General features: G+C 44.8%; 2 protein-coding genes across 4 annotated transcripts; one reads left to right on the forward strand and one right to left on the reverse strand.

Moving 5' to 3' along the window:
* The first annotated feature begins 1,414 nt into the window (after positions 1-1,414).
* Positions 1,415-12,977, forward strand: raf1a (Raf-1 proto-oncogene, serine/threonine kinase a). Of its 3 annotated transcripts, none has more exons than XM_084480079.1 (18): positions 1,415-1,832; positions 3,070-3,295; positions 3,467-3,579; positions 3,670-3,772; positions 3,875-4,032; positions 4,811-4,903; positions 6,065-6,218; positions 6,756-6,875; positions 7,067-7,091; positions 7,234-7,349; positions 7,812-7,929; positions 8,188-8,272; positions 8,498-8,674; positions 8,790-8,836; positions 9,179-9,297; positions 9,924-10,052; positions 10,891-11,025; positions 11,673-12,977. In XM_084480079.1, exons 2-18 carry the CDS (start codon positions 3,095-3,097, stop codon positions 11,874-11,876), a joined length of 2,097 nt encoding a protein of 698 aa, XP_084336205.1. In that variant the 5' UTR covers positions 1,415-1,832; positions 3,070-3,094; the 3' UTR covers positions 11,877-12,977. The 3 variants fall into 3 exon arrangements, with proteins under 3 accessions (XP_084336205.1, XP_084336206.1, XP_084336207.1); XM_084480080.1 differs by having other exon boundaries at positions 6,756-6,815; XM_084480081.1 differs by lacking the exon at positions 6,756-6,875.
* A 3,042-nt stretch (positions 12,978-16,019) lies between these two features.
* On the reverse strand, positions 16,020-25,818 carry syn2a (synapsin IIa; the record flags this gene model as incomplete). Its single annotated transcript, XM_084479199.1, has 11 exons — positions 16,020-16,861; positions 17,447-17,593; positions 18,504-18,606; positions 19,304-19,378; positions 19,508-19,650; positions 20,023-20,085; positions 20,222-20,311; positions 20,706-20,862; positions 21,100-21,191; positions 21,306-21,363; positions 25,469-25,818. 11 exons carry the CDS (start codon positions 25,816-25,818, stop codon positions 16,727-16,729), a joined length of 1,413 nt encoding a protein of 470 aa, XP_084335325.1. The 3' UTR covers positions 16,020-16,726.
* Between the last annotated feature and the right edge of the window lie 868 nt (positions 25,819-26,686).

A 26,686-nucleotide genomic window follows, 5' to 3' on the forward strand; every position in this document is an offset into this window, starting at 1 on the left:
ATTGGAAATCAGGCCTATATGCATTTCAGCTAACTTGCATGAGAGCTTGGTTGGATCAATAACTGGGAAAGATGCGATCGTCTGAGTCTTAAGGTGGTATCGTATGTTAATCAAATAAATAGTTATCCGACCTAATTTAAACAGGTCAAGTATTTCTGCAAGAAATTAAACGTAAATTTTGTTATGATATTACTTTTGAGGCATTTATTTGACGTCATTGAGAAATGTAGAAACCTGACCATTTTAAACAATAGACTAACCTATAGGAGTACCTTAAGAAGGCCCCACAATGACAAAGCCCTGCCCTCATCCGCTTACACCAAGTATCAGTTAGATAATATTATGCCAGATGAGGCTTAAGGCTTAATTTTAGATTTTTCACATTAAGATAGACAAGCTGAGACTCAATGTTGACAAGACAGACAAGCTACTGTATTGGACATGGCCATCGTTTGTGCTAACGTTTATCCTGCCATTTTGTCATGCCCATATCATTATATCGGTGAGGTTGTACTGTAAGTATTGCAATTGTTGTTAAGGCTTTTTTTCTGCCAGACCCTATGAACCATCTGTGATGATAGGGGACCTCAGGGGACCGAGCCTGGGATGCTACAGACATGGTGGACACATGGTAAGTAGCAGGTTTCACAGAGGCTATTTGAAAAATGCTTTGTTTAAGAAATAGTTTGAAATATTGCAGCTTTATATGTCTTCAGCTTACCACTGACAATCATTTTTGTATGATTTATTGGTTGTCACTGCATGGGTATGTGTGTATACATTTGCAACGTCTGTTTAGGAAAGCAGAAGACAAGACAATGTAAAAAGTGCAAAACGGTTACATTACTTCTTATATGCCAAACTCGTTTATTCGTCAGAATTATATTTGACGACAGGATATATCGTTCGTGCTGAAATTATTGTCTTATGTACATACATTTTGTTTTGTGTACATTTTGCCTTTGAAATGTAAGGATTTCATTCCCGTTTTAGTTTATCCACGTCCCCAAACAGCCCGTGAAGATAATGACCACTACCTCTATAGATGTATGATGCATGATCCACATTACTCATAATCTTTTAAGTTTTTATTCAACGCCGCTGATGCGCCCTAGGTCACACACGAATCAAGGCGTGGTGTCCCAGCGCTCAACGCGTGCAAAGTAACCATCTACACGTGTCCACTACATCTACACCTTTTTTTTTATCGTGAAAACAAGACAACAAACCACACGAGTTAAAATCACTTCAACTGTTCAAACGATTTCGCCTTTAGACCGAGAAGCATGATCTCGGTGAAAGTGGGTGGGCCCTAGAGCTGGGTGCTCGATGCGCAGTGGAGAATGGCTGTTCGTCGGTCCTGTTATGACTGCGAGGTCCAGTTTCAATCACTGGCGTCAGACAGGCGCAGGACCCCCCCCAACTTAAACCCTTCACCCTTTTTAATATTTCATATTTAATTATGAATCGGATAACTATACTCACAGTGAACGCGGAGGGCTGATCCCTAAACAACGTTTCACGACACTGAAATAAAATGTTACAACGGATGGTGTTGATACACGTCATTTTTTGAGACTCGCTCGGGATTGGACACAATATTTCGCGGATGGAGGATTTAACTAATATGCATGTAATGGATAGTAGCGATCAACTTTAAAGTTTGCGTCGGTAGGCGGTGGTCGGACCCGGGTCGGTTTGACGCGGTTAACGTCGAAACATTGATCCGCCGTCGACGATCTGCCCTCTTCAGAGCTCTGCGAATATGATGATGTCATCGACGCCACTTTTTCCTGAAGTTATGGCGGAGCGCAACTTTCTAACTCGTTCTGGTGAGTAGGACCACAGGCCCGCAGCCTAGTCGTAGCTTTTATCCGGGTTTCGGGGTCGCTGTAACGCACACAAATGTTAAAAGTCATCCTCTTCTAACGAGTTACTTCTGGTCGAATCGATTTTTAATGTCATCCCGTTTCCTTAAATCGAGGGTAAACCGAGTAGAAAGGGATGATTGTGAAGTTCGCTGCAGGGGCCTACAGACCATTTCACGTATTGTGCATTTTAACAACCTCATCGATTTGATCGTCTAATAATTACATGAGTTGTTACGTAAGTACTTCTCATGCATCTTTTTCCGCCATGCTCGTTGCTAAAAGTGTGTATCCGTGGACCTGCTTGTTCTATTGTCAAAGGTGCGACTCTACACTTAATTTTACAATGTGCCTGGCTGACATTGATCTCACCTACATTTATGACTTTGACGACCATAAACCAGATTGTTATAGCGGTCTTGAAGGGCCGTGGACGCCCCTATCGTTTTTGTTAACCGAGTAGTTAGAGAATATCAAGGACGAGAGCAACAAGGAACCGAATCACTGACTGGCCTATTTTTTTAGTTGCCTTCTCTTCATTTTTTTGTTCTGTGATGTTCACAGCCAACGCACAACGCCACCGATTGCGAGCTAATGTGAGCAGATAAGAGAAGTGCAGGACTTATGTGGTAGTTAATGGCAGTAAATGAGCCCTTGAGTAGGGGAACGGATTGTTGTGCATAATGAGAATGGAAAGCCAGGCGAAATGGGCAGGCAGAGAGACAGCACAACACACCGGAGCCTATTTGACTATTTATGTTGGCAACAGTGGGGTGATATTAAGTTTGGGACAACTGTTGAATTGTAACGTACAAGTGGATCCTGTGTGGTTGGTCCCCTCTCACTCTCTTTATTTTATATAAAGATGTGCTTTATTCAGAGTTTGCCCTAGTAGCGATCCTATTTAACGTTCAACTGCCTTGTGCAATAGTCATAGCCAGTGATACTATGATGAGTCATGTAAAAATCGTGCATTGGTTGCCTGTGTCAAAGGGTTTGTCGAAACCCCGCTGCAAATATATCCCGGCTGACCTCTGTGATCAGGAGTAGAACACAGACTCGAGATGTACAGCAAACAAATAAGCATTACAAATGCTTATCAATTTATTTTTTAAACTAATACTGTGTGTGTGTGTGTGTGTGTGTGTGTGTGTGTGTGTGTGTGTGTGTGTGTGTGTGTGTGTGTGTGTGTGTCTCTCAGACTATTAAGAGCACTCATCTCGCTAATGGAGCACCTTCAGTGCGCGTGGAAGACCCTGAGCAACGGCTTTGGAATGAAGGACTCAGTGTTCGAGGGCCCCTGCCTCTCCCCCACCATGGTCCAAGGCTTCCCCTACCAGCGCCGCTCCTCAGACGACGGCAAGATGCCCGACTCCAAGGCCAGCAGCACCATCCGCGTATACCTCCCCAACCAGCAGCGCACCGTGGTGAGAGAGCGGGCCTTGGCTAGGCGCCCTAGGTAGTGGCGGTAAAGACCCTGGGCCAGGGTGTTATTAAGGCTGTGTTGATTGCGCACGCCGTGGTTTGAAACAGCACCGTGCGCGGCGACGCGGTTGTCATTGCGGTGCTGACTGAGTGTGTGTTTGTGTTTCTCTCAGGTAAACGTGCGACCAGGTCTGACCCTGCACAGCTGCCTCATCAAGGCGCTGAAGGTGCGCGGGTTGCAGCCAGAGTGCTGTGCTGTCTTCAGACTGCACCCGGGCCAGAGGAGGTGAGGCCCGCAAAGACAGAGGACATGTTGCTTTTGTTATTTCAACTTCCCATGTTGATCATTAATTGTTTTTTTTGGGGGGTTTTTAAGTAAAAAATTCCGGATGGATTGGAATACCGACTCCACATTGCTGATCGGGGAAGAGCTGCTGGTGGAAGTGTTGGATCACGTTCCTCTCACCACACACAATTTTGTGAGTGCCTCCGGAAAACAAACAAATCAACAAACCCTTTGAAATAATTTAATATATAAGTGTGCCTGAGATATCTCTCACAATGTTTTCTTCTATTTCTAGGTTCGAAAAACATTTCTCAAGTTGGCCTTCTGTGACATTTGCCAGAAGTTTCTTTTGAATGGTTTCCGTTGCCAAACGTGTGGCTACAAATTCCATGAGCATTGTAGCACGAAAGTTCCTACAATGTGTGTGGACTGGAGCAATATCAGACAACTCCTGTAAGTGTGATGTTAATGCACCTCTTTAGTCATTAGATGCACACATTATCAATACATTTGGTTTTGTTTCATCCTATAGCATCTATACCTTCATCTGTATAATAGTGGATGAAAGACGTGTTAGCAACATAACCATGAGTATTATTAGCATTTGCAGTATTCTGCGTGCCTCGTTTCTAATGTCTATCCCAATTACTTTTATCACCAGTAAACGGTGTAAATAAGCGGTAATGGTCTGATAACTTAAGTATTTGCTTTATTCGCTCCAGGATTACATCTACTGCTTTGCATTCTTGGACTGAGAATGGACTACTTAAGCTTGTGTTTTGCAAGAAACCTGTAGGGGTGGAAACTACCCTGTGTCTGTGATATGTCCTGAAATGATTCCTTTCCATCTGTGGATTAAAGCTAGGGTATGCAATTTGGAGAACCCAGCCCGAGTAAACTAGTGTTTGAAAGTAACACATCAAAAAGCCTCGCTCCAAAACCAGCACTCGTCAAAAACATATGACTAGCTCGCTAGCTTTAGCAATGGGTCTGCCTAGCCTTGTGGATGACTCCAGTCATGTTCAATGAGGGCACAGGCAGAGTGTGTGCAGGTAGCCGGGTAGGTGGGTAGGTATGTAGGTAGACGGACACGTAGGCCATCAAATCAATTAATTCAGAAAAAATCATAATTAAATTATTGGACAGACTTATAACAGGCCGCCAAAGATACTGAATGTTTTGCTATTATTTGTCAGACTATTTGAGTTACTGAGCTGGTGTTTGTCTTCAGGTTGTTCCCAACACCAGGAGAAAGTGGTGGTCCGTCCTTACCCCCACTGACGTCTCGGCGAATGAGAGAGTCCTTGTCTCGTTTTCCCAATAGGTAAGGCAGACTTCCAAAGCCCTGCTCCCACGATCACCTCCTGTGTTAGATCTCCTGGGTGGGGCAGACACTTTACTTCAACTACTAGTTGCTTACAAAGGTTAGGTTGTAAGCAGGAAGTACAGGAACAGCAGAAGCTTAAACATGTGACCAAGTAAGTAAATTAATTCATCCACTTAATGGTGCTTATACTTTGGCCCCTGTCCATGGCAACTTAGCTATTTATACACTGTTCTAAATTGGTAAAACATAGTATTATTTATTACACAAGTTTGTTTTGTTGTGTTTTATTTTTTTCTCCAATTCCTTTTTTGGCTTTATTGGGTCTTACCAGTCAATAGAGGTGATGTAACGAGAGAGGTGTGTAAAGACTCTGTTGTTTCAGAAACGCTTCAAAGAATTATTCCTTTCTTAACGGCTCTTGAACAGCCCAATTAGTACCCGTAAAAGTATCAACATGGTGCAAAGAGTTGCAATCTCCAATACTCTTTCCAAACATGGTGGTTTGTGGCCAAGTGTACATTAGGTGGTTCACTCAAGAGATTTTGAATACAAAGTACGTTATTATTCTCATCCATAAATTGAGCAACATTTTTGAATTGTGCTGTAGAGCTTACAATATTAATAAATAAGAATCTGTAAAGTAGGACCAAAACATTTGTTTGCTTGGAGAATTAATGCAGATCTAGTCGGTTGGTGCTTTGTACCATAATTCTAGGCCTACATGTTTATTGGCAAACATCAAAAACAAAAGTGTTCTATCAACAAGCCTGCTCAAAGGACAGGGCTTTTTTTCTCAATTACTACAACTTTTGAGAGTAAATCATCATGTCTAATCAAACCATGCAAACACCAGGTCATCATTTATCATAAATACACTTTCCTTGGCAAAGAACAAACGTTTCACAGAAATCATGAATACAAAAGCAAGTGAGATTTAAATCCCAATTTACACCCAACACCCCTCAAAGGCAAACTGATTAGAAAACCACACCGTGTAGTGTAGTGTGGCAGAGAGCTCGCTGCAATATTTGCTCTGTTTCCCATGCCCTGGTGTTATGTCACAACAGGGTGGTGGTGGTGGTGGTGCAAATACAAAAATGTTGCTCAACCTTGTGTAAGCCTTATCTCTGCTAAAGTTTCCCCCCTCTCCACTGCCAGCGCTATGCATCGCTACTCTACGCCCCATGCCTTCAACTACACCACACCGTACCCGCCCACAGGTGGCGCTCTGTCCCAGAGGCAGCGCTCCACCTCCACCCCCAACGTCCACATGGTCAGCACCACCCTTCCCGTAGACAGCAGCATGATTGAGGTAACTACACACTGCCACCCCCACCAACCTATTGCCTACTACTCCTTCAGGTCCATGCTTCCCAGGCTCAACCCCCCCCCCCCCCCCACCCCCCACTCAAACCCCAATGTGTGAGATTAGAATCCCACCCTGTGGCCAACTCGACATTCCACCTTTCCTAACCCGTTTCTCTACTGTCGTCTCTGCAAAGTATCTCCACCTGAATGCCGTCCTTCATCTTATCTCTTGTTCCCGTGCTTTCAAGCCTCCACCCACTTTCAACAGCTCCTTCCAAGCATTTTAGTTTCTTATACTCTATCTTCTGGATGTTTGTGTCCTGCTATCATTATTTCCAAAGTTTCTCCAGAGCTTTAACTTCCCGCATGCATTTCGTTAAACCACCTCTCCTCTCTCAAAAAGCCTCCATTTTGCAATCTGTCTGTTGCTTATCCTCCCTGTCTTCTTTTTAAAAAATCTTTTTCTTCTTTTATCTCCTTTTCCTTCCTGTCTTTTTTTTTTAACCGTCCCCTTGTGTGTGGCTCCCCTCATGTGGAGTAGCTAGACTGCCTGATTGCCTCCCCCAGCTCCTGGTGCCATAGATTCTGGCTGAAGAGGAGAGTAGGTATTGTGAAATTCTCCCACTCTTTTGTTGAGGCGGCATCTGAGAGCCCAGACAAGGTTAGGAAGTGGGTTGTCCGTGTGCAGTCTGAATGGCATGCCATGTTAAAAAAAACACAAACGTGTATCTGTATTTATAAAAGCTATTGGTGAAATTAGACATAGGAGTTTCACTAGATTTAACAGATTTATGGACTTTCTATGGAAACTTAGTCTCTCCTCTTTTTCGTTTTGTTGTTTTCCTTCTCTAGGATGCGATGCGGGATCATGATTCTGGTAAGTGTCTGTCCGGCCGTTGCACCACTCTGTAATCAACACTAAGTCACTTCCTGGCAGCCGCCTTTTCAGAAGCATTAATTCACTAGACACTTATCGGCAGCGTAGAGTCATGCTAAATATTTAAACCTGTGGTCCACAGCCGAGAGCTCTCCCAGTCAGAGCCCCACTGGTTGGGCTCTGGCCCAGCACAGAACCCTGACCCCGGCCCAGCGGGAGCGGGCCACGTCCTTCAACACTCAGGAGAAGAATATCATCGTGAGTCCCTCCAGTATCATGTTTGATGATGATCAGTACTAGGTCAAGGTGATAAATCAGTCCTGACCGTCTCTCCTGGCTCCACTAAAACGTCCGTTACCAATCAACTTATTTGTCAAAATCACTTTCACTTTCAGCGTTTCGCTATTTGTTTTGTGCGACCGTGCCGCAACCACTGTAAATGATAAAGCACTTATGTCTTTGTGATAAGACAAGTGACATATTGCCAATGTTTACATTCGTGAGTCGAGTGCTCACACTGAATGCCAGGAGAGACGGTTCTGACGACTTATCGCCCAGACCGCCATTGTCCATTAGTTCCCGAGACTATTACGTCTGATGATGATGTATGACTCCGGCAGGACTCTTGTGTTTGAGTGCACCTATCATGCACACTTTTGATTTGAATTCCCTTTGTCAACCCTTGGGCTGGTCTTTCTGGTGCGTGCGGTTGTATTGCAGAGGCCGCGGGACAAGCGGGACTCCAGCTACTACTGGGAGATCGAGGCCTCCGAGGTCTTCCTGCAGTCCCGCATCGGCTCCGGCTCCTTTGGGACGGTATACAAAGGGAAATGGCACGGTACGACCCGTCTTTATGTGGGAAACATTTCTGGTCCATTTTTATTTTGAAAGCCCTCAAGCACAGTAAGGCTCTCAAAGGGCTTCACGGGCCGACCTTATAAGACACCCCCCTCACTCTAGTCTCAAGTCATAGCTCCACAAACGCCACAGGAGAAACGATGAATGCATTCCGTTTGGAAAGCTGTCAATGTCCATCAATCTTGGTCTACGGTCTTGGCTTTATATAACACACCTGTGTTCATTCCACTGCCATCAGGTGACGTAGCGGTGAAGATCCTGAAGGTGACGGATCCAACACCAGAGCAGTTTCAGGCCTTCAGAAATGAAGTGGCCGTCCTTAGGTGAGGAACACACTGGGTTACAGAAACCCGGCTTCTGTGTTTACATGGCAGTTAGGAAACCGTGCTACAGCGGCAACCAGGTTACAACCGGCCTTCCTCCACTGATTGATGCAATCATACCTCAACGCCCATTCCTTTTTTTTATCGTCCCACTTTGATGCAGCCTCTTTTCAATTCAAACCCTAAGCTTGTTGTTTTTGACCGCCTCTCCCGCTCTGTTTGCAGGAAGACACGTCATGTCAACATCCTGTTGTTCATGGGCTACATGACGAAGGACAACCTGGCCATCGTCACGCAGTGGTGCGAGGGCAGCAGCCTGTACAAGCACCTGCACGTCCAGGAGACCAACTACAAGATGTTCCAGCTCATAGACATCGCCCGGCAGACTGCGCAGGGCATGGAGTGAGGCCCTCAGCACAGCACTCATCCATGTTGCACTGATAAACATGAGCTGATGGGACTTTAATAATGTATGTTTTGTTCACCCCCCCCCGCCCCACCCTCCCTTTGCTCTCAGCTATCTGCATGCAAAGAACATCATTCACCGTGACATGAAGTCCAACAGTATCCTTTCTATTGTTGTATAATAGACTTGGATGGAATCAAATGATTGCTATTTATATCGTAGAAATTTAGTAGATTTTGGGACTGCACCCTAAAATTCAAATAGGTTCATTATTCAGAGAGTGCTGAGTTCACTCACAATCTATGAAAAGCCAAACATTGTGGGCTTTTTCCATAAAGCAAGATATATTAATTATCTTCACAAATTGTCCAAACATCGTATTGAAAAGTTGACTCTTGTGTTGGCTTGGTCGATTCTGAGTCACGTACAGCCCTAGTAGAATCTTATTCTATCGCTGTGTTCTTGCTTTGGTTGTGGTTCCCTGACACCTTCCCTCCCAGACATCTTCCTGCATGAAGGTCTGACGGTGAAGATCGGGGACTTTGGCCTGGCCACGGTGAAGGCCCGGTGGAGCGGGTCCCACCAGGTGGAGCAGCCGTCCGGGTCCATTCTGTGGATGGTAACGCTACACGCTCTAATGTTCCCACAAAATTAAATATTTACTCTTTTTTTTTTAAATTTTTTACTCATAATTGGGTCCCCTATAGTTGCCTAATTTCAGTACCACGATATAAGCCAATTTATTTTTTATTATTCAATGTATTTTTCATATATATTTCCCTAAAATGTTTTTGTGCTTACAACTGGTATACGTCTGTATTATGAAGAGGGATGACACATGCCTAGACTTGTGTCTATTGTCAACTGTAACTGAACTGAACTGAACTCCTCCTTGTGATTGCTAGCAGGCTTTGGTTTTAGATGATTCAAATGTCAAGGCTAGGGAGTTTGTTGTCTGTCGACGAAGCAATACCATAGCCTCCACGAACCCTCCCACCTGTTAAAAAGCTATTTCCCACCCCAACCAGCCTCACCGTCTGAAGACAGACACAAGTCGAGCCTCAGTAACAGCCCTATATCTGCTGGTTCATAGGCCTAGAGCTTCACTATTCGTCTCTTGGCACAAAACCCTCGGACAAATGACAAAATAATAACCAGCACGGTACAGTTTGAAATCCAAATGATATTGCAGGAGGGTCATCTTCTCTCCCCGCTCTCCCTCCCTCCCCCCCCCCCCCCCCCCAGGCTCCCGAGGTGATCCGGATGCAGGACAACAACCCGTACAGCTTCCAGTCGGACGTGTACTCCTACGGCGTGGTTCTGTACGAGCTCATGACGGGAGAGCTGCCCTACGCTCTGATAGACCGAGACCAGGTGAGGGGGGCACTGTGTGGAGCTGTTGTTGTTGTTGTTGTTGTTTTTTAACCAGGCACCGGGACCTTTTTGTGGGTAAGATCCAGCTTTTTCGTCCCTTGCGTTGTCTATCTCCCTTTTTGCTTAAGAAGCACACGGTATGTCATCAGACGAAAAAAGGCGTGGCTTTTTTTTTGTTTGTTTAGCATACAGCAGAACTGGAAGGGTGACCCACTTCTTATAGACACGTGCCAGGGTTGCGTTCCCAGCCCCCGCTCACCATGTGGTGCCAGGCTGTCAGGCCCCCTTGGAGAGCAGTGGGGGGGGGGGCGGGTCACAGGCTCCGGGTTGCTGTTAAACAGGGGGTTGTAGAGCTGGCTCTGGGCCCATCAGCCAATGGCAGCGGTCACCCTGGAGCCACCTGTCTATATTTAGACTCCGTAACCAAGCCTGTGTGTGTGTGTGTGTGTGTGTGTGTGTGTGTGTTTTTATGTAGTTATACGTCCACTCCTCGACCAAACTGGATCACTCCCCCCTAAGGACACGTTTCGCTTTACGAGTTGTATTTTCTTTTTAACTGCGGAATCCGTTTTGGCTCAAATCAGTTTTTCGGCTCAAATCGGCCATTGAGACTAAAAGCTGGAATAAAGTTTGCTGGAAACGTTTTTTTTCGGTTCTACGGCACATTTGGCTCATTAAATTAAAAAAATATATAAATGTCCACGTCTTTATCCACCAAATGATTGCCCAGTACACATAAGCGAACACTTCACATGTGACGCATTGCAGTCGAACGTCAAACGTTTCCCTCCATACTGGCCCTGGTTGGTCCTGTAACAACGGCCTGTCCCCTTCCCAGATCATCTTCATGGTGGGCCGGGGCTACCTGTCCCCGGACCTCAGCAAGCTCTACAAGAGCTGCCCCAAAGCCATGAAGAGACTGGTCGCTGACGCCATCAAGAAGCTCAAGGAGGAGCGCCCTCTCTTCCCTCAGGTACGCAGAACTCAGTACTAGGCCTGGGCAATGAAACAATAAATGATCGTAGCGTGATTGACTTTTGATATAAAACATGTTAAAACATCTCTCTCACTCACACTCACACACACAGAATCTAGCAGCTGGGTTTGTTACACAAACATGGTTCCATACTTCTTTACAATATTTTTGTGTTTTTCATTCACTTTGGAATATTTATCAATGACGAAGAGTGGAATAATAAGTGTTAAAACAGAAGTGTTTTAATTCCTAGTCTTTTTAGGTCATTAAAATGATCAATAGTTATTTATAGATCAATATGATCAAGTTATGTCGTGATCGGTCTTTCAGCAGTGGTGGTGCTTGCTGGTGCTATAGCCACCCCCCCCCCCCCCCCGTACGCCCCCAAACCCTGTACTAACCCCCCTCCCCCCCCCCCGTCAACAATCCTCAGCACCATCACTGAACAATTCCGCCCCACCGTAGCACCAGCAAGAAAAAACCTCTGGCGCCGCCACTGTCTTTCAGCCATATCGCCCAGGCCTACTCAGTACAACATGCTCGTGCTCGGAGCGGAACGAAGCTAGGGCCCGTTGCACGTGACTGTTCTCGGGGTTTGTACGTCTTTTGTTTATGTATTGTTGTTTTTTTTGTTGTGCTTCCAGATCTTGTCTTCGATCGAGCTGCTGCAGCACGCTCTGCCTAAGATCAACCGCAGTACCTCAGAGCCCTCCCTGCACCGGGCGTCCCACGCCGAGGACATCGACGTCTGCACCCTCACCTCCACCCGCCTGCCCGTCTTCCAGACGCGCCTGTCGCCTCTGCTTCTGCCCCCGTCGTCTTTCTCCTACATGTCCAACGAGTTGTAGCATCTAGAAGCCTGAAGTGGTCCCGCCTTCTAAAAACGTCCCGACTCTTCCACATAATGCTGCAAGAAAAACCAACAGGATACAAGTTACATGAACAAGCGGACTTAAAAAGTGTGTGTGTGTGTGTGTGTGTGTGTGTGTGTGTGTGTGTGTGTGTGTGTGTGTGTGTGTGTGTGTGTGTGTGTGTGTGTGTGTGTGTGTGTGTGTGTGTGTGTGTGTGTGTGTGTGTGTGTGTGTGTGTGGCATGTAAATGTGGTAGAATGGAAGTCGTCACTATGTCCAGAGTCCTGCTTACTTGCTTACCCGTGGTGGGGGACAGTAGAAGGAAATGTGTAAATATGTGCACGCAGAACCTACCTAGAGAAAGAAACTCATTTGACGTTGAAGGAAAAGAGAGGAACGTGTGTTTTCTCTCTCTGACTCTGGGCTGTTTGTGGTTTTAGGTGGGGGGGGGGTGAGGGGTGGTGGCTGTGCTTGCGTCTGCTGGCCCAGTTTTCCGATGAAGAGGACGTTTTTAAATGCCTACTTGCCTTAAAGCCTGAACCTCAACCGCGCACAGTGTCGCCTCACGTGGGGCTCACAAAAATAAGCGGTTGGATGTAGTTTATTTTTTTTGTTGCACAATTGGGATTTGGAGTACTTTTTTTTTCTGGTTTTTGTTCAGTGTCTTAATCAATCTGATATAGATTTGGGAAATTATATTTGCGCTAAATGCCTTTTTAAAATACCCTTACCTGTATTATTTTTCCGTATTTTGGTTTGAAATGGGGATTGTGATATGCCATTTGAACGCAAGCGTACACAACTTGAGGAAAACTTTGATTTGCACATTTTAGCTAAAGCGATGTCTGAGCATAGTTTTGCCTGTGGCTCTGTTGCTAGATGCCCGTACGTTTTTAAAGCAACCTCATTTTGAGTATCATCATGAGCTGGAGATTTTGGCTGTTGTCTTAAATATTTAAAAAACAAAATATTTGAGAGAATAATTAACTTTTTTCATTTTTTTTCATGTCTGGTAGGAGATTAAACCATTTTATTTTAAACTTTTCAAAGTTTATTCAATGCTGTTTTAATAAAATTAAGTTAAATTTCTTCGCTAAAGTGACTTGTATGCCTTATTTTGTGTGAGAGCGAGATTCCCATAATGTGACAGTGCGCAAACATAACGTCTAATAACAAGCCACTCGCCGCTGCTGCTGCTTGTCTTCTTGTTCTCTGGCTGTCGTTGAGCATTCCCACATGGAGGAGACGTGGTGTCTGGGGAGATGTGTGTTGTAGCATTAGCAGCACGGTGTCACCTGACTGGGGAGCCCGGCTCAGACGCTCCACCACAGGGCATTCTCTGGAATTCCCACCTCTGGTGTTGCTGTTGGCAAGCCTGCCGGAAAACACCAAAGAATAAAAAAAAAAGTGAAAAGTTTGACGTGGTGGAAAAAGTGAATGTTTTATAATTTCAGTAGGCATAAACGTCTTAATATTTTTATATATAGATATATTTTGCTTGTGTAAATAATCTAGGACATTCAGCACAGCACAGAGCAGATCCTGTTGAGCTTGGCCTGCAAACTCGACTGCAGATGGGATCTTGGAAAATATTGGGGCACTTTCGGGATTTATGTGTTTTTATTTTCCACCGTCGCGCCATGACCGGAACTAGGCCGTCGGCATACATATTTATTTGACCCTGATTGTTTGTCTGTTCTGTTTCTGCTTCATAACACGCTGCAGAGATTAGACTAAACAATCAACATTAAACATAGTAGGGAAACTTCCCACACTAGTGTGATCAAAATCACACTTTAGCCTAATCACTAGTGGGTCGTCCAGGAATCACTCTTCAGGACTATTTTCATACATAAGTTATCTATCAAACAAATATATTTCATATATAATTAAGCATTTATGTAGTGTAAATGCGAGGATGCTTTAATAAACATATGGTCTTTAAACTAACTAAATGGTATTTTCGTTTTTACGATGAAGATATTAGGCCTACACATAATACAGACACATGCCCTATATTTTCCTGTGTGTGGTGTTGTGACATGGCATGAGAGAAACTTGGAACAGCTGGGCCACCATAGAGAGCATGGTCTCACAAACTTCTCTCTCTCTCCATATATATATATATAAATACACAATAGTTGTGTTCAGCTCAATACAATGACGACATTTACTAATCTTCTTACGATGCTCAAAGGCAATATTGGCATGGTAAATCTAATCACTTAAATTGTAAAGTAACTATCTTTGAAAACAAGAAAAACATCACAAAAAGCATAAAACACATCACCGTATTCCACAAGGGGGCGCTAGTTACCTTCTGCAACAGCTCGGCTCACCATCGAGATAATTGTTGAATTCTTACTGTGTTTTTTTCTGTGTTGTGTTTCTCTACATGCTCTCAATTTAAAACATACATATCGAAATAAAATATATATTGATTGTCATGTTTGACCATTTTGACTAAATTGGCTAAATTCAACCAAAAAAAATGGAAATAGAATGTTACATAACAGAGTAAACAAAAGGACAAAGCGTATTTTGCAAAAGAAGCTTTATTGCCGATGACATGAGGAAAATATCCATAATGGATGTTTCCCCTGATTTATTGAATTGTTCTATGCTTTTAAAACAGTCCATCACCAGATTTAAAAGTAGAGTAATTTAGTAAGCTACCATATTCCCAAACAGTTGCAATCTTGTACATATGAACAAGCTCCGCCCGGACACAGAGGCCAAATAAACATGCCCACGAATATTCACGTCACCACTTCTTATAAATCCAATGATCTGAAGCTCACAGTCTAGAGCCATTCTGCCTTTAAAATAGTCATGGCGTATTTCCTTAAAAAAACAAAAACAACACATCTATAAAGCCTCAGGCATGGCTTTTACAAGGTTATTCTCACATATACAATGGCAGTTAATACACCTTGAAAAAGAATGAAATTATTGTCGAGGAATGACAGTTTTATCAGTCAGTGTATTTGGCTGTGTGACCATTGACCATGTAAAATAGCCTTAGTGTCCACAACAACCTGGAAACAAGGGTTTTGGTTTATGTCGATGACATATTCGTTAATATAGCTTCATGAATAAATAATGGAGGAAGATCTGATTTTAAAAATAAATAGTGTACTAAGTAAAATACAGAGATATTTATATCTATATATATCTATATATATTAATATTGCACTCTTCATTTAGTCATGAACAGTGAATTATAATAAGGCAAAAACTTAGAATCTTTCGATGGCAGTAACAGAAGCTTAATTCCATGCAAAATCTCGGCAGAAAGAAACCACAGAAAGATTGCAGTGTTGTCATAGCAACACCATCCGGGAAGAGCCCGAGGGGGGAGATCAGTCTGGTCTTACAGCACTTAATGACAGTTTTCACCTTAAGCCTCTTCTTTCATTCAACCATAATACTAGAGTAGAAAACAGCATTCCTTTGCCAACACGTTGGTGTCTGAAAGTCTCCCTGCCCAACTGCCCTACCTACAAGTTCTCTCTTGTGAATATATTTAAACGGTTGGCTTCTGAGTGCAAAGAGAATGAATAAAGTATTACGTTTTGATAAATTTGTTCTTTGGTAAAAAAAAATACAAAAGATTGAATGAATGCATGTTTCGATTGAATGAACAAAATTTTGTGGATATAATCTAGAACGGAATGTGTCTATAGAACCATCAGTACCTTTTTGTATGTAGGACTACTAGGAGTATTCCTGAATTATCTTCTTGCCATGGTATTGATAGTTAAAGTTAAAGTAAGTGAAGTTATCCAACTTAAATCTTTAGAGAAAGGTGGTCTATGCACTAGCTGTCTAACATTCATGATGATGAAATGTATATTTCATGTAAATGCATTACATAGTAGAACTAATAAAAATATCATTTGATGACACATTTACTCACTTGAATCACAAGGTCCATAGATTGTAGATAGTTGCTGTGTTACTGGCGGTCAACAATGCAATTCTTATATACTGTAGATATTTCAAAGACTTTCACCTGCCTTTGAATCAATCATGCAAAACCAACACAAAGTCCATTTAGAACATGTATGAAAAATAAATAAAATCACCACTTGTCATTCACACACACACACACACAGACACGCACACATACACGCACTCACACATACACACATACACACACATGTAGATACCAAGTTATACACACGTCCAACTGCACGACAAACCACAGTTTGAACAATATCGAAAAGGTACACAGCAAAACGGCAGGGGATGGGATGTGTGTGTGTGTGTGTGTGTGTGTGTGTGTGTGTGCGTGTGTGTGTGTGCGTGTGTGTGTGCGTGTGTGTGTGTGCGCGTGTGTGTGGGCAACAGAATAAGCTAGGGAGCGAAAAAGAAAAGAGAGTAGGAGTTGGAGCTGTGTTATTTATGGTGTGTGTTTGTGTGTGCGTGTGGGAGGACGGGGGGGGGACGGGGGTCAATATCTGGGTCAAACCGGTGGCACAGGGCAGCACTGGACTTTGGGAGTGTAGGCACAATCTGCTTATTACATCATCAACGACAGCTTCAAAGGAAAGACTACAGCTAACGGCGACGGAGCGAGCGACCATTACAAGCACGAGAATCAACAAGAAAGACAGTACGTTTGGACACTGCATAGAGGAGGAAAACCAAAACAGGGATAACACCGCCACATCCAGGCCCACCCAGCACTGGTCCGCGATAACAAGCGCCGACATTTTTGGCTCTAGCTCCCAAAGCCCCCCCCTCTTTTACATGCCTATGCATTTTGTGTTCCCATGATGTACGCCACTGGTTATCCAGATCTCTGGACTCTACCCCACTGATGCCGCTCCTTCTTCCTCGGCTCAGTTGGCCTGGACGGGTTTGGGCCCCACCGCCACGCCGTTGCAGTCCAGGATGTACTGCAGACAGCCCTGAGCGGGCGGGGCCGCTCCGTTCTTCATGGGGTCGGCCAACAGCTCGCCCTTCTGCCCGCCGCCCTGCGGACCGAACACAACATCCACCCCCCCCCGGTTCATCCACTAGGTCGGGGGTTTCTCCCCCGTGTGAGTACACACGACCTCAGGCGTGACATTAGTCGTCCTAACGCCATGTGACATGTGAAACCGAGTTCTGACGGCAGACGGCCGTGGCCCAACCTTCAGACTTGCTTTGTGGCCGCACACCTAATGAGGTCGTTGAGCCAATCTCCAAAGTACTCCCTGGTGCAGTCCTGGTGATTAATTCTCCTCCTGCAGCTGATTCCGCTGCCAATTTAGGCTGATTCAGGAGCGTACTACACATCGCTAAAGTGGGTGAAATGCCACTCGAGGAGAACATTTGGACATTTCGATAAGGGAGGGTCAAGTCAATCCACTATTGGTATAATGGCTATGACTCACAATTATTTTTTATAGTTTCATGGTCGAATCCACAGCAAAGTCTTAAATGTGTTTGTTTTATCTGACAAGCAGTCAATACAATTGTAGTATTTATTTCATAATGGCGCACAAACAAAATGTTTTTATTTCTGAAGCATCATGCAGTGTATGGTACATGCCGTTGACTGTGTGTGTGTGTGTTACCTGGGACGGCTGTGTGGTGGTTGGTCTCTGGGGGGCGTTAGCTGCATTCTGGGCCTCCTGCTCCATCTTGGCCAGCACCATGTCGGCAATGAGCTGCCGGTCCTCCGCCTGGTGCTCCCCGACCAGGGGCATCGAGGAGCCCACCACCTGAGGCACGCCAGGGGGCAGGGTGGGGGTAATCAGGGGGGGTAGGGTGGGGGTAATCAGAGGGGTAGGGTGGGGGTATCAGGGGGTATCAGGGGGGGTAGGGTGGGGGTAATCAGCGGGGTAAGGTGGGGGTAGGGTGGGGGTATCAGGGGGGGTAGGGTGGGGGTAATCAGGGGGGTAGGATGGGGGTATCAGAGGGGTAGGGTGGGGGTAGGGTGGGGGTATCAGAGGGGTAGAGTTGGGGTAGGGTGGGGGTATCAGAGGGGTGGGTGGGGGTAGGGTGGGGGTATCAGAGGGGTGGGTGGGGGTATCGGGGGGGTAGGGTGGGGGTATCAGAGGGGTAGGGTGGGGGTATCAGAGGGGTGGGTGGGGGTATCAGAGGGTGGGGGTATCAGGGGGGGTTGGGTGGGGGTAATCAGAGGGGTAGGGTGGGGGTATCAGAGGGGTAGGGTGGGGGTATCAGGGGGGTAGAGTTGGGGTAGGGTGGGGGTATCAGAGGGGTAGGGTGGGGGTATCAGGGGGGGTTGGGTGGGTTACAAGTGTGTTGCAATCGGACTGTATTTCATCAAGATTACCGGTGCTGAGTTCTGGTTTGGAGGATTTATAGTGCTTTAATAATGTAGGAAATTTGAATTGAATTAAAAGTAAATAGAAAATAAAATATAGGTGAAAACAAAAAAACCCAAAATAAATAGTTGTAAATCATCATGAAAGATGAACAATATGCATATATATATATATATGTATATATAGATACACATACACAAAATGATACACATAATATAGACATACAAAGAGCAAGAGCAACTGCAACAGGCTGCAGCCAGTTGCGTCTCCTGAAGCGAATCGTGAGATATCATCTGGAGATTTATTTATATATATACGAAACCCGTTTCCAACAGCAGGCTACCTCTGTGATGTAGTCCTTTCCATCCTTGCCGTGGATGGCTTTGACGGCACAGATCTCCAGACCCCCGAAGACCTCTGAGCAGGTGTCCACCCACTGCTTGTACCTAACGACGGAGATATCCCGCAAACAAACACCGAGCGTGTAACACAAAACTTAAAAGCAGACCAATTAAAATGCCATCCCCATTACAGCGAGAGCCCAGCGGAGTTGCACTGCTCCATGTTTTGCATGTTGATAAAAGAACAACTTCACACCCCCACCGATCAAAATACCAGGCGGGCGGATCGCCGACAGCGTTAATGAGCACGATGCAGCGGTATGTTGTGATGTTGTAACGTTGCACTCGCTGCTCTTTCATAAATATTACACCACAGCTTTGATAAACACGTATCCCTAAATGGCCAATAATGCTCCAAGGTTGAGCATTATTCTTCCATAACCTGACACCTCTGCTTTTGAATAGTTCATCTCAATATTGAATCATTGAGCAACTAATCAAAAAATGTTTAACATTGCCCCAAGGCGGGCAGTATAATATTTGTTGTTTCAGCTAATGAAAGGCAATAAAAACAACACCAACAGACGAGAGAGACTCATGTTTAATCACTGTTGGTAACTGTGGTGCACACGGCATAAAGCACTCCGGGGGGTCCACTCTCGTCTGAGGATATGCCCCACAATAACGGGAACCCCTGTCGTGGTTTATGCACAAGACCTCCTCTGTGGAAACAAAAGAAGGCACACTGTCTGTGTGCTGCTCTGCCGGCAGAGAGACGACGGTGTACCGCTTCATGCCGTACCTGTCAGTCATGGCCACCTGCTCCAGCATGGCGGAGCCTGTGTTACTCTTCCAGTTACCAGATATAGATGTCCTCCTGAGGTGGGTGAGAAACCACAGATGTGATGTCTAACACTGAAATGGATATATACATATATATATATACTGTATATATATATATATATATATATTTATTATTAATATTTACAATCAATCAAACACTCACATGTAAGCCTTGTAGTCGCTGCCGATCTTCTGGATCCTGACGTCGTACTTGGCGTCCACGAGGGGCTCGGTGGTAGTGTAGGTCTGGGTCAGAGCCACCACGCTGGCTATGTCCTGGAACTTACTGTGGTTCTCCACCTTCACCTGCACATTCAGAATTCACTGTTTAGTCGTTTGAAGCAACTAACGGTGCTATCAGATACATGTACTTAAGAGCCCTATCCAACAGTAGTAGTTCAACTATAAGTGCCCCGATTTAGACCGAAGAGAGTTCTTTTTCCTTTTGTGGGGACTTAAGGTAGCATGGAGGTATCTTGATCAAGGATTTCTACAGGTGCGCTTGCAGACATTAGGGGATCAACCCAGTATGTTTGGGTTGGGCCTCGAACACCCTAGCCACCACACTATCCTGACCTTGAGATTAGGAAATCACAATAGGAAAAGGAAAACGATGTTGAGAAGATAAACGTGATTATTGTGCATCTTTTGTGCATCGTGATGAAATCAGATACAGACCTTTCCGATGCCAGAGTGGGCGTGTCCAATCTTCACCACCACAGGGAACGCTGGCATGGTTACCTGCAGAGGGAGACAAATCACAAACGTTAAGGATTTGGTTTACATTGCGTCAAGCAAAAAGTATTATTAAATATTATATAAGAAAATATTGGGAATGAGACTGTTGGTGATCAGAGAAGGCCGTGGAGGCTCTCACCATCTCTTTGTAGTTGGGGTAAAAGGTCTGCTCGATCAGTGGAAACTTCTCAGCACCAAGCCTCCTGTAGGTGGTGATCAGCTGGGCAAACTAGACCAGCACCGCGCACACACACACACACACACACACACACACACACCAGACACACAGAACCACCGACACACACAGACGCACAGACATGTGTGCACACAAACACACAAACAATAAACACACAACAATAAAGCATTTTAAACAAGGCATGCTCGCACTATTCTTTCAACAAAGAACCCGACATCTGTCTTACATCCAAGCCCACAAACCCCCCCCTCCCTTAAAGCGTTGACGTGTTATGAACTCTAATCAATACGACTCTCTTTCTGCCAAAGCTACAAACACCGAGAAATGACGTCTGTTTACCCTCCCATGACTCCCATGGCGCTTCCCCGTGGCTACTGTTTACCAGGCTAACGGCTCCCTACAGGCCGGCTCAGCTGTTGAGACGTACCGCCCAGGGCTTGTCGCACAGATTGTAGATGGAGTCCAGGGAGTTGATGGACGGCACGCCGCCGTACTGCAGGCCGATCACCAGGTTGCGGAAGTCCTCGTTCTGGGTCATGCTGAAGGCGTGCTGGCGGATGAGGACAAAGTCGGGCCTGAAGGACCTGGGAAAGACAGTTGGGATTCTGGGAGTCAAGTCACGATCAGGGCGATTTTAAGGGCCGTGATTTAGGTGAATGGTTGAGTTAGACTCCAGCGTTTTACTCCATAGTGATGTACTCGGTTTTGTTTTTCACTGATCCTCATCAGTGTGTGTGTGTGTGTGTGTGTGTGTGTGTGTGTGTGTGTGTGTGTGTGTGTGTGTGTGTGTGTGTGTGTGTGTGTGTGTGTGTCAGTCTCACCTGACAACCTTGCTGCCGTTCCTGTAGACCTGCATGTCAACATTGCAGGTCCCATTGGCATGAGCCAAGATGTTGATCTCATTGAATTCAGCCTAACATCAAAAAGGTTGTTCTTATGTTAGAACAGGTATGGCTATATATCAAATATGAAGTTTTATCAAAACAAAGCATATGAAATGAAATATTGTCTGCTGGGTGAAACGCACCTGCTCCACTCTGATGTCATAGTCTCCATGCACTTTCTTGCCCCGGAATAATTTTGCCCTAAGAAGATAAAGTAAGACAAAACATTGATTAATCTTTGATACAAATGATGCTTTGAATGCCCGGCAGCGACCAATTGATTGATCTGTCCACATTTATCTCTCACATTGATCTCCTAGATCTTTTCAATACATCTTCCGGGGACATATGAGTCGATTCAATATTGACCACAGTTCACTGAATTTAGTCAAACCGCTGTTTTAAGCACTGCTATGAGAAGTTTTAGTAAGACAGTAAGACAATTGAGGCAGCATCAGGCTTTTAAGCTACTTCAACAGAACAATGTGGGCTACCTTGATCTCCATTTAGAGGGGGCAGTGTAATTATAGTAAGAGAGGGAGAGAGACAGTTTTACGCTAACAGCACAATTGCAGTGACACCTTTTTGTTTATTGCTACACAGAATGCATGGCACACAACCAAGTATTTAAAATGATCAGCAACTGGCTGCACTGCTAATGACCGCTGTTGGGATCCAGTACATCATTGACTACATATCTGACTTTAATTAATTCATTCAATTTAAAACCTGTCTGCTGTATGGATGGCTGTATGGATGGTTGTAGTGCAAGTTGAACCTCTCAAAGCTCGACATGGATTTAGCCAGCGAGGCTTTCAGAACACCATTAGGTTGTCAATTAGGGATGACGTAATGCAGAAACCCAAACAGAGGACCACAACACCCACCCAGCTAACTCAATTGTGAAAGGTTATGCCAAACTTTTAAGTTGATCAGCCGCAGAATTGATATGCGGTGGTCAGCTCAGAGGAGAAACAGATGAATAATTCAAGCGGTGATCTAATGTGACTTGTTCAGATAGGCCGCGCAGGAGGAAACCAAGCCTAGGAGGGGATGAATCACATGTTGATTAGCGGAGAAGAGCGTTGAGTCTACTCTGTGACAACCACCCTTGCTCTGTCTATCCACGGACTGTGAATGGAAAACATGTCAGCGACACGGACACAGACACAAACGCAATGACGCGGCAGAAATTGTGATTAGTCAAAGTTTGACTCCAACAGCCTTGTTAAGGCTTGCTTTGCCCTTCTGCCTTTCATTGCAAAATATTGGGTTTGGCTGAGGGTGATTGGGTTTAAGACGTCAAAGAATAATTGGCTGTGTCTAAGGAGGGCCCTTTTTTATTGGTTTTATCTTTTCATTTATATTCTGGAAAGAACAGCAGCCTGGCATGCACAAGAGGAACCATGATAGTGTGATTCAATGTGATTCAATTACATAACATTAATGACTAGCATCTTCAAAGAAAAAACAGTGAATCCAGCCAATATAGCCTCCTGTACATATGAGATGCTTTAGGTATCATCGCTCCATTCTGTACAACACAGCAGGTCCAAGCCGTCTACACCCGACTGCTTCCTGCTGAATATTTCATTGGCATGCCACAATAGAACAACTATTTCAGCAGCTGCTGTTGTTTGTTGTGTCAAATATAGAATAAACGTGCCATTTATATATACAACACAATGGGCAATCTTTTTGAAATGCCAGATGGCATGTTCTGCAATGCAGGCTCCTGAGGCGAAATTGAAACTCCAGTGTCTCTCAATGGTGCACTTCATAGAGACTCGTGACTATGCAAATGTCTAGACGTCTACATTTGTATTATACAATACTAGCACATCTATGGACTCATTCGGAGGAAACATTGATTCCACTAATAAAAGGGGCTGTAGGTACGATTTAAGAGTTGTCAAAAGAGAGAGAGAGCAGAAAAAAACAGGAGAGCAAGGTTTTGAAACTGAACAACCAAAGAAAGGTCATTTCCCCCTATGCTACCCCCCAGCCCCCCCCCCCCCCCCCCACGTTTCTCTGCCATTCAGAATTGTTGCATTCACTCAGCTGTGATTGGCAGGCAAGAGAGTCCCTGTGACTCAATCAGGGAGAGATGCCCTGATTGATTCAAAAACAAGCTGGGAGCCATCTCGAATAGAAATGTCTGACATAGTGGCAGGCGCAGTCAACCTAAAACAGATATTTTCACAGTGCATATCACTCACTAAAAGCTGACAGATTATTGGGCCATTTCTTACAAATTACACACCTGCTTCACCTTTAATAATTCCATGGATGGAAAACATTGTGTCATCTTTACCACTGACTGTAATGTAGGTAATTTATGTTTATAGCATGCCATTCTAATTATGCTTTCTTCCCATGGCTCTTCCATTTAATTACCTTGTGAAATCTGCAGTGATATTACCTGGGGATACTTTCAGCATTGTCTTTCGGTGGCTAACACACAGTGTCTACAATGTTTATATCATGTTGGAGACAGACACTTTCTTTGTGTATTTATATTTATTTAGATATATTTTGAAAAGTTAAGTTGAAGCCTAAATGTAAAACTACCACCACTGTCCCTAACATTTTATAAACCGAAAATTGAAAATTGAAAAATAGATCCTGCAGGTTTGTAGGGCAATTCAATTCTTTTTTAATTCCTCCCACACACTGGACCCAGAGCACAGTCATTACAACTGATTAAAAGAGAAACTCAAGCAGGCCAGGGCTTTTCTTAGAGTGTTCTCCAGATGTAACAAAACAGAAGAGTGTGGTCAACCATAATAACCTATCATTTGAAACATAGAAAGTGGTTTGTTTTGATTGTGACCACTTAACAGCAACTAGCTAAATTGCTTATTAGTTATAAATCAGAAGAAGAAAATAACCAGAAAAACTAAGCATAAAAGGAAAGCATATTCTTCATAACTGAATTCTGCCATGTGTGGTGTTTGCCATAAACAATAAACATAAATAATCTTTACTGCGTTGTCTCCCTGTGGCATGTCTGCAGAGTTATGCAGATGCATTAATGCAAATGAATGCGTGACAACTGCACCGTAAACCTCATATCTTGGTTCATATTGATCAACATTGAATACTATTGGATTTCCTGTTACCCCGTCAAGAAGACTCAGACATGGGTCTGTGGTGCCTTGACTGAAGCTAGCCTGTATGTATCCTGTGTGCTTGAAGAGGAAATCACAATCTCATAACCACCTGGGGCGAACATGTGTGACACGTCAGACAAACATGTCAAGCAGCCAGTATGGAGACCGAAGGATATTTTCCAAAGCCATCTGCCATGTTTACTACAGTAGCTAGCTGCTGAAACGCAATACCATTTCATTATTAATCAAATGTAAAAAAAATTAAAAAAATGATTACAATATCCTTTAATAAAGATATGTATTATGTCATAAGGTTATCTATGATCAAATGTTGCTGTTTTAATAAAGACTCACATACAACCCTTAAATTGTCAAATCCAAAAACAGGTGAACCGAATTGTAACTTGATTCATTAAAAGTAGTCAGTTTCTTTGAAGGCAGTGGACTTATGAAGGCTATGATGTGCAGTGTAGGGGAATGTAGTTCTGCAGCCCCAGTGGTGCTTACCCTGCATAAGCTGCAGGGATGGTCACATGACCTGCATGCTAATAACGAGCAAAGGGGAAATCCCATGGACGGCGGGCAAACATTGCAGTAGTATGTGAGCTGCTGTCAAAGGAGGCACGTGCATGGTTCTCCATGACAATCAATATTGTTTTTTTTATTTTTTTGCATTCTAGTAGTGTTGCTGTTTCAAGTGGTGTCCCTCTTACAGCTCGTTTCTTCTAAACTCATCCATCTTCACTCAAATATACCGAAAAGGCCATGTTGACACACAATTGAAGAAAGCAGAGGGAAGTCCTTTAACAATAACACTTAAATCGATTGTATGGATAAATGAGGAGCTTGGACAGAGAATGAATAGTACAACATACTATCCAAATCTCTAAATGCATATTATTGAGGACCAGAATATCCTCCATCTTAGTGTAAATCTATTGATTAATGTAATGCGCTACCAAGTAAACACACCTACAATACACTAAGCAAATCAATGTTTTTGGGGTAGGGGAAAGCATTCGTTTAACCTTTACCTCGTCAATACATTCAATTGCATCACGACAGTCAGGGAAATATATAGCAGGCAGAATGCCCTTGCCGAGGACAGGCAGATATCCTTCCTCCCTACGTCCATACCCGGGTACCTAGCCGTGGGGCTAAACTGTGTGGTGTAACGCGGCAGGCTGCCTCACCACTCCTGCTGGGGCTCGTCGATCACCAGGAGGATCTTGAACTTCTTGGATGTCGTGACTTGGCTTTGCTCCACCAGTCCTGCTGAGGCAGCGGTCTGCTTCACCACGTTGGTGATGGAGCTGAAGAAGCCCGCCCCGGTGGACTGGGACGACGGAGGTTTCCTCTCCGGCGCAGGGGACGTGGCGGGAGGCGCGGCCGTGGGGGACTTAGCCGGCGCGGCGGCGGCGGCGGTGGTCGGGGTGGTCGGCTGAGGGCTCGTCGGGTCAGGCCTCTGGAGGTCCGACATGTAGCCATTGGGCAGGTTGGAGATGAAAGTGCTGTCTGAGAGACGCCGGCGCAAATAATTCATGGCTGCAGGTTGACAGAGGCTGCGAAGATCCAAAGAGAATAGAAGGAGAATAGTAATTTGAAAAGAGCCGGGCGGTTCAAGGATGTCCCCTTATTGCTAAATGATTCTGCTCAAGGAGCCTGTTTCTAGTGGATAGCTGGTGACGGGAGCTCGGTTTTTCACAGCAAACTCCCAGTGAATGTATTCCCTCCCTGCTCAGCGGTGTGTCCTCCAAGCTCCCCCTCTCCAGAGCTGACGCTACGCACGCCGTCGGCCAATCAGCGCGTTCGCTGCAGCCTGCTGGATGCAGGAGATGCTCCATCTCTCCCCCGGCTCCCCCCTCCCCACTCCCTGTTACGAGTGTGCATTTCTCCGCCACCCCTCCCCCATTTTCATTGGCTCACAGCCATCGTGTATCTTTTTCATCTTTACCACTGCAAGGGGGGGGGGGGGGGGGAAAGGGGTTTCCAATCGAAAGTTGGGGAAATAATAGAGGATCCACTACCTTAATGTCCCCCCTCCCCTCTTCCCACGCGCCTCATGCTTCATCTGCCATCGGCTCTGTCAGTGGTAGAAGCAGCTATGAGAGCTGGACATTTAAAATGGCTGCATCGCTCTGATTGTGCTAGTGCAACAGGAAGACGGGAAAGGCATGATCAAGCCTCCATGGAGGTACCGCTGTCTGCAGATGGCTCTTTGTCCTCCACAATTGATTTTTTCTTAAAGCTACAATAAACCTTAGGGATCTCATCAGGAGATTCCCCTGTCGAGGATTAGGGATGGAGAACCCCAATAAGAAGTGCTCTACCTGATTCTTACCCTTGACAACCTCTCCATCATCTCTATTTGGCAGGCACATTGAGTTCATATTTGCACAATTACACGTTGA

The sequence above is a fragment of the Micromesistius poutassou genome (assembly GCF_964030765.1).
Source record: "Micromesistius poutassou genome assembly, chromosome: 15".
NCBI classification, from domain to species: domain Eukaryota; kingdom Metazoa; phylum Chordata; class Actinopteri; order Gadiformes; family Gadidae; genus Micromesistius; species Micromesistius poutassou.

What these genes read in the sequence shown, in the direction of transcription:
- raf1a (XM_084480079.1), top strand. Translation starts at nt 3,095, where the DNA reads ATGGAGCACCTTCAGTGCGCGTGGAAGACCCTGAGCAACGGCTTTGGA. An exon ending in CCAACCAGCAGCGCACCGTG is followed by an intron (nt 3,296 to 3,466) that starts GTGAGAGAGCGG and finishes TGTTTCTCTCAG; the next exon opens with GTAAACGTGCGACCAGGTCT. An exon ending in AATGAAGTGGCCGTCCTTAG is followed by an intron (nt 8,273 to 8,497) that starts GTGAGGAACACA and finishes CTCTGTTTGCAG; the next exon opens with GAAGACACGTCATGTCAACA.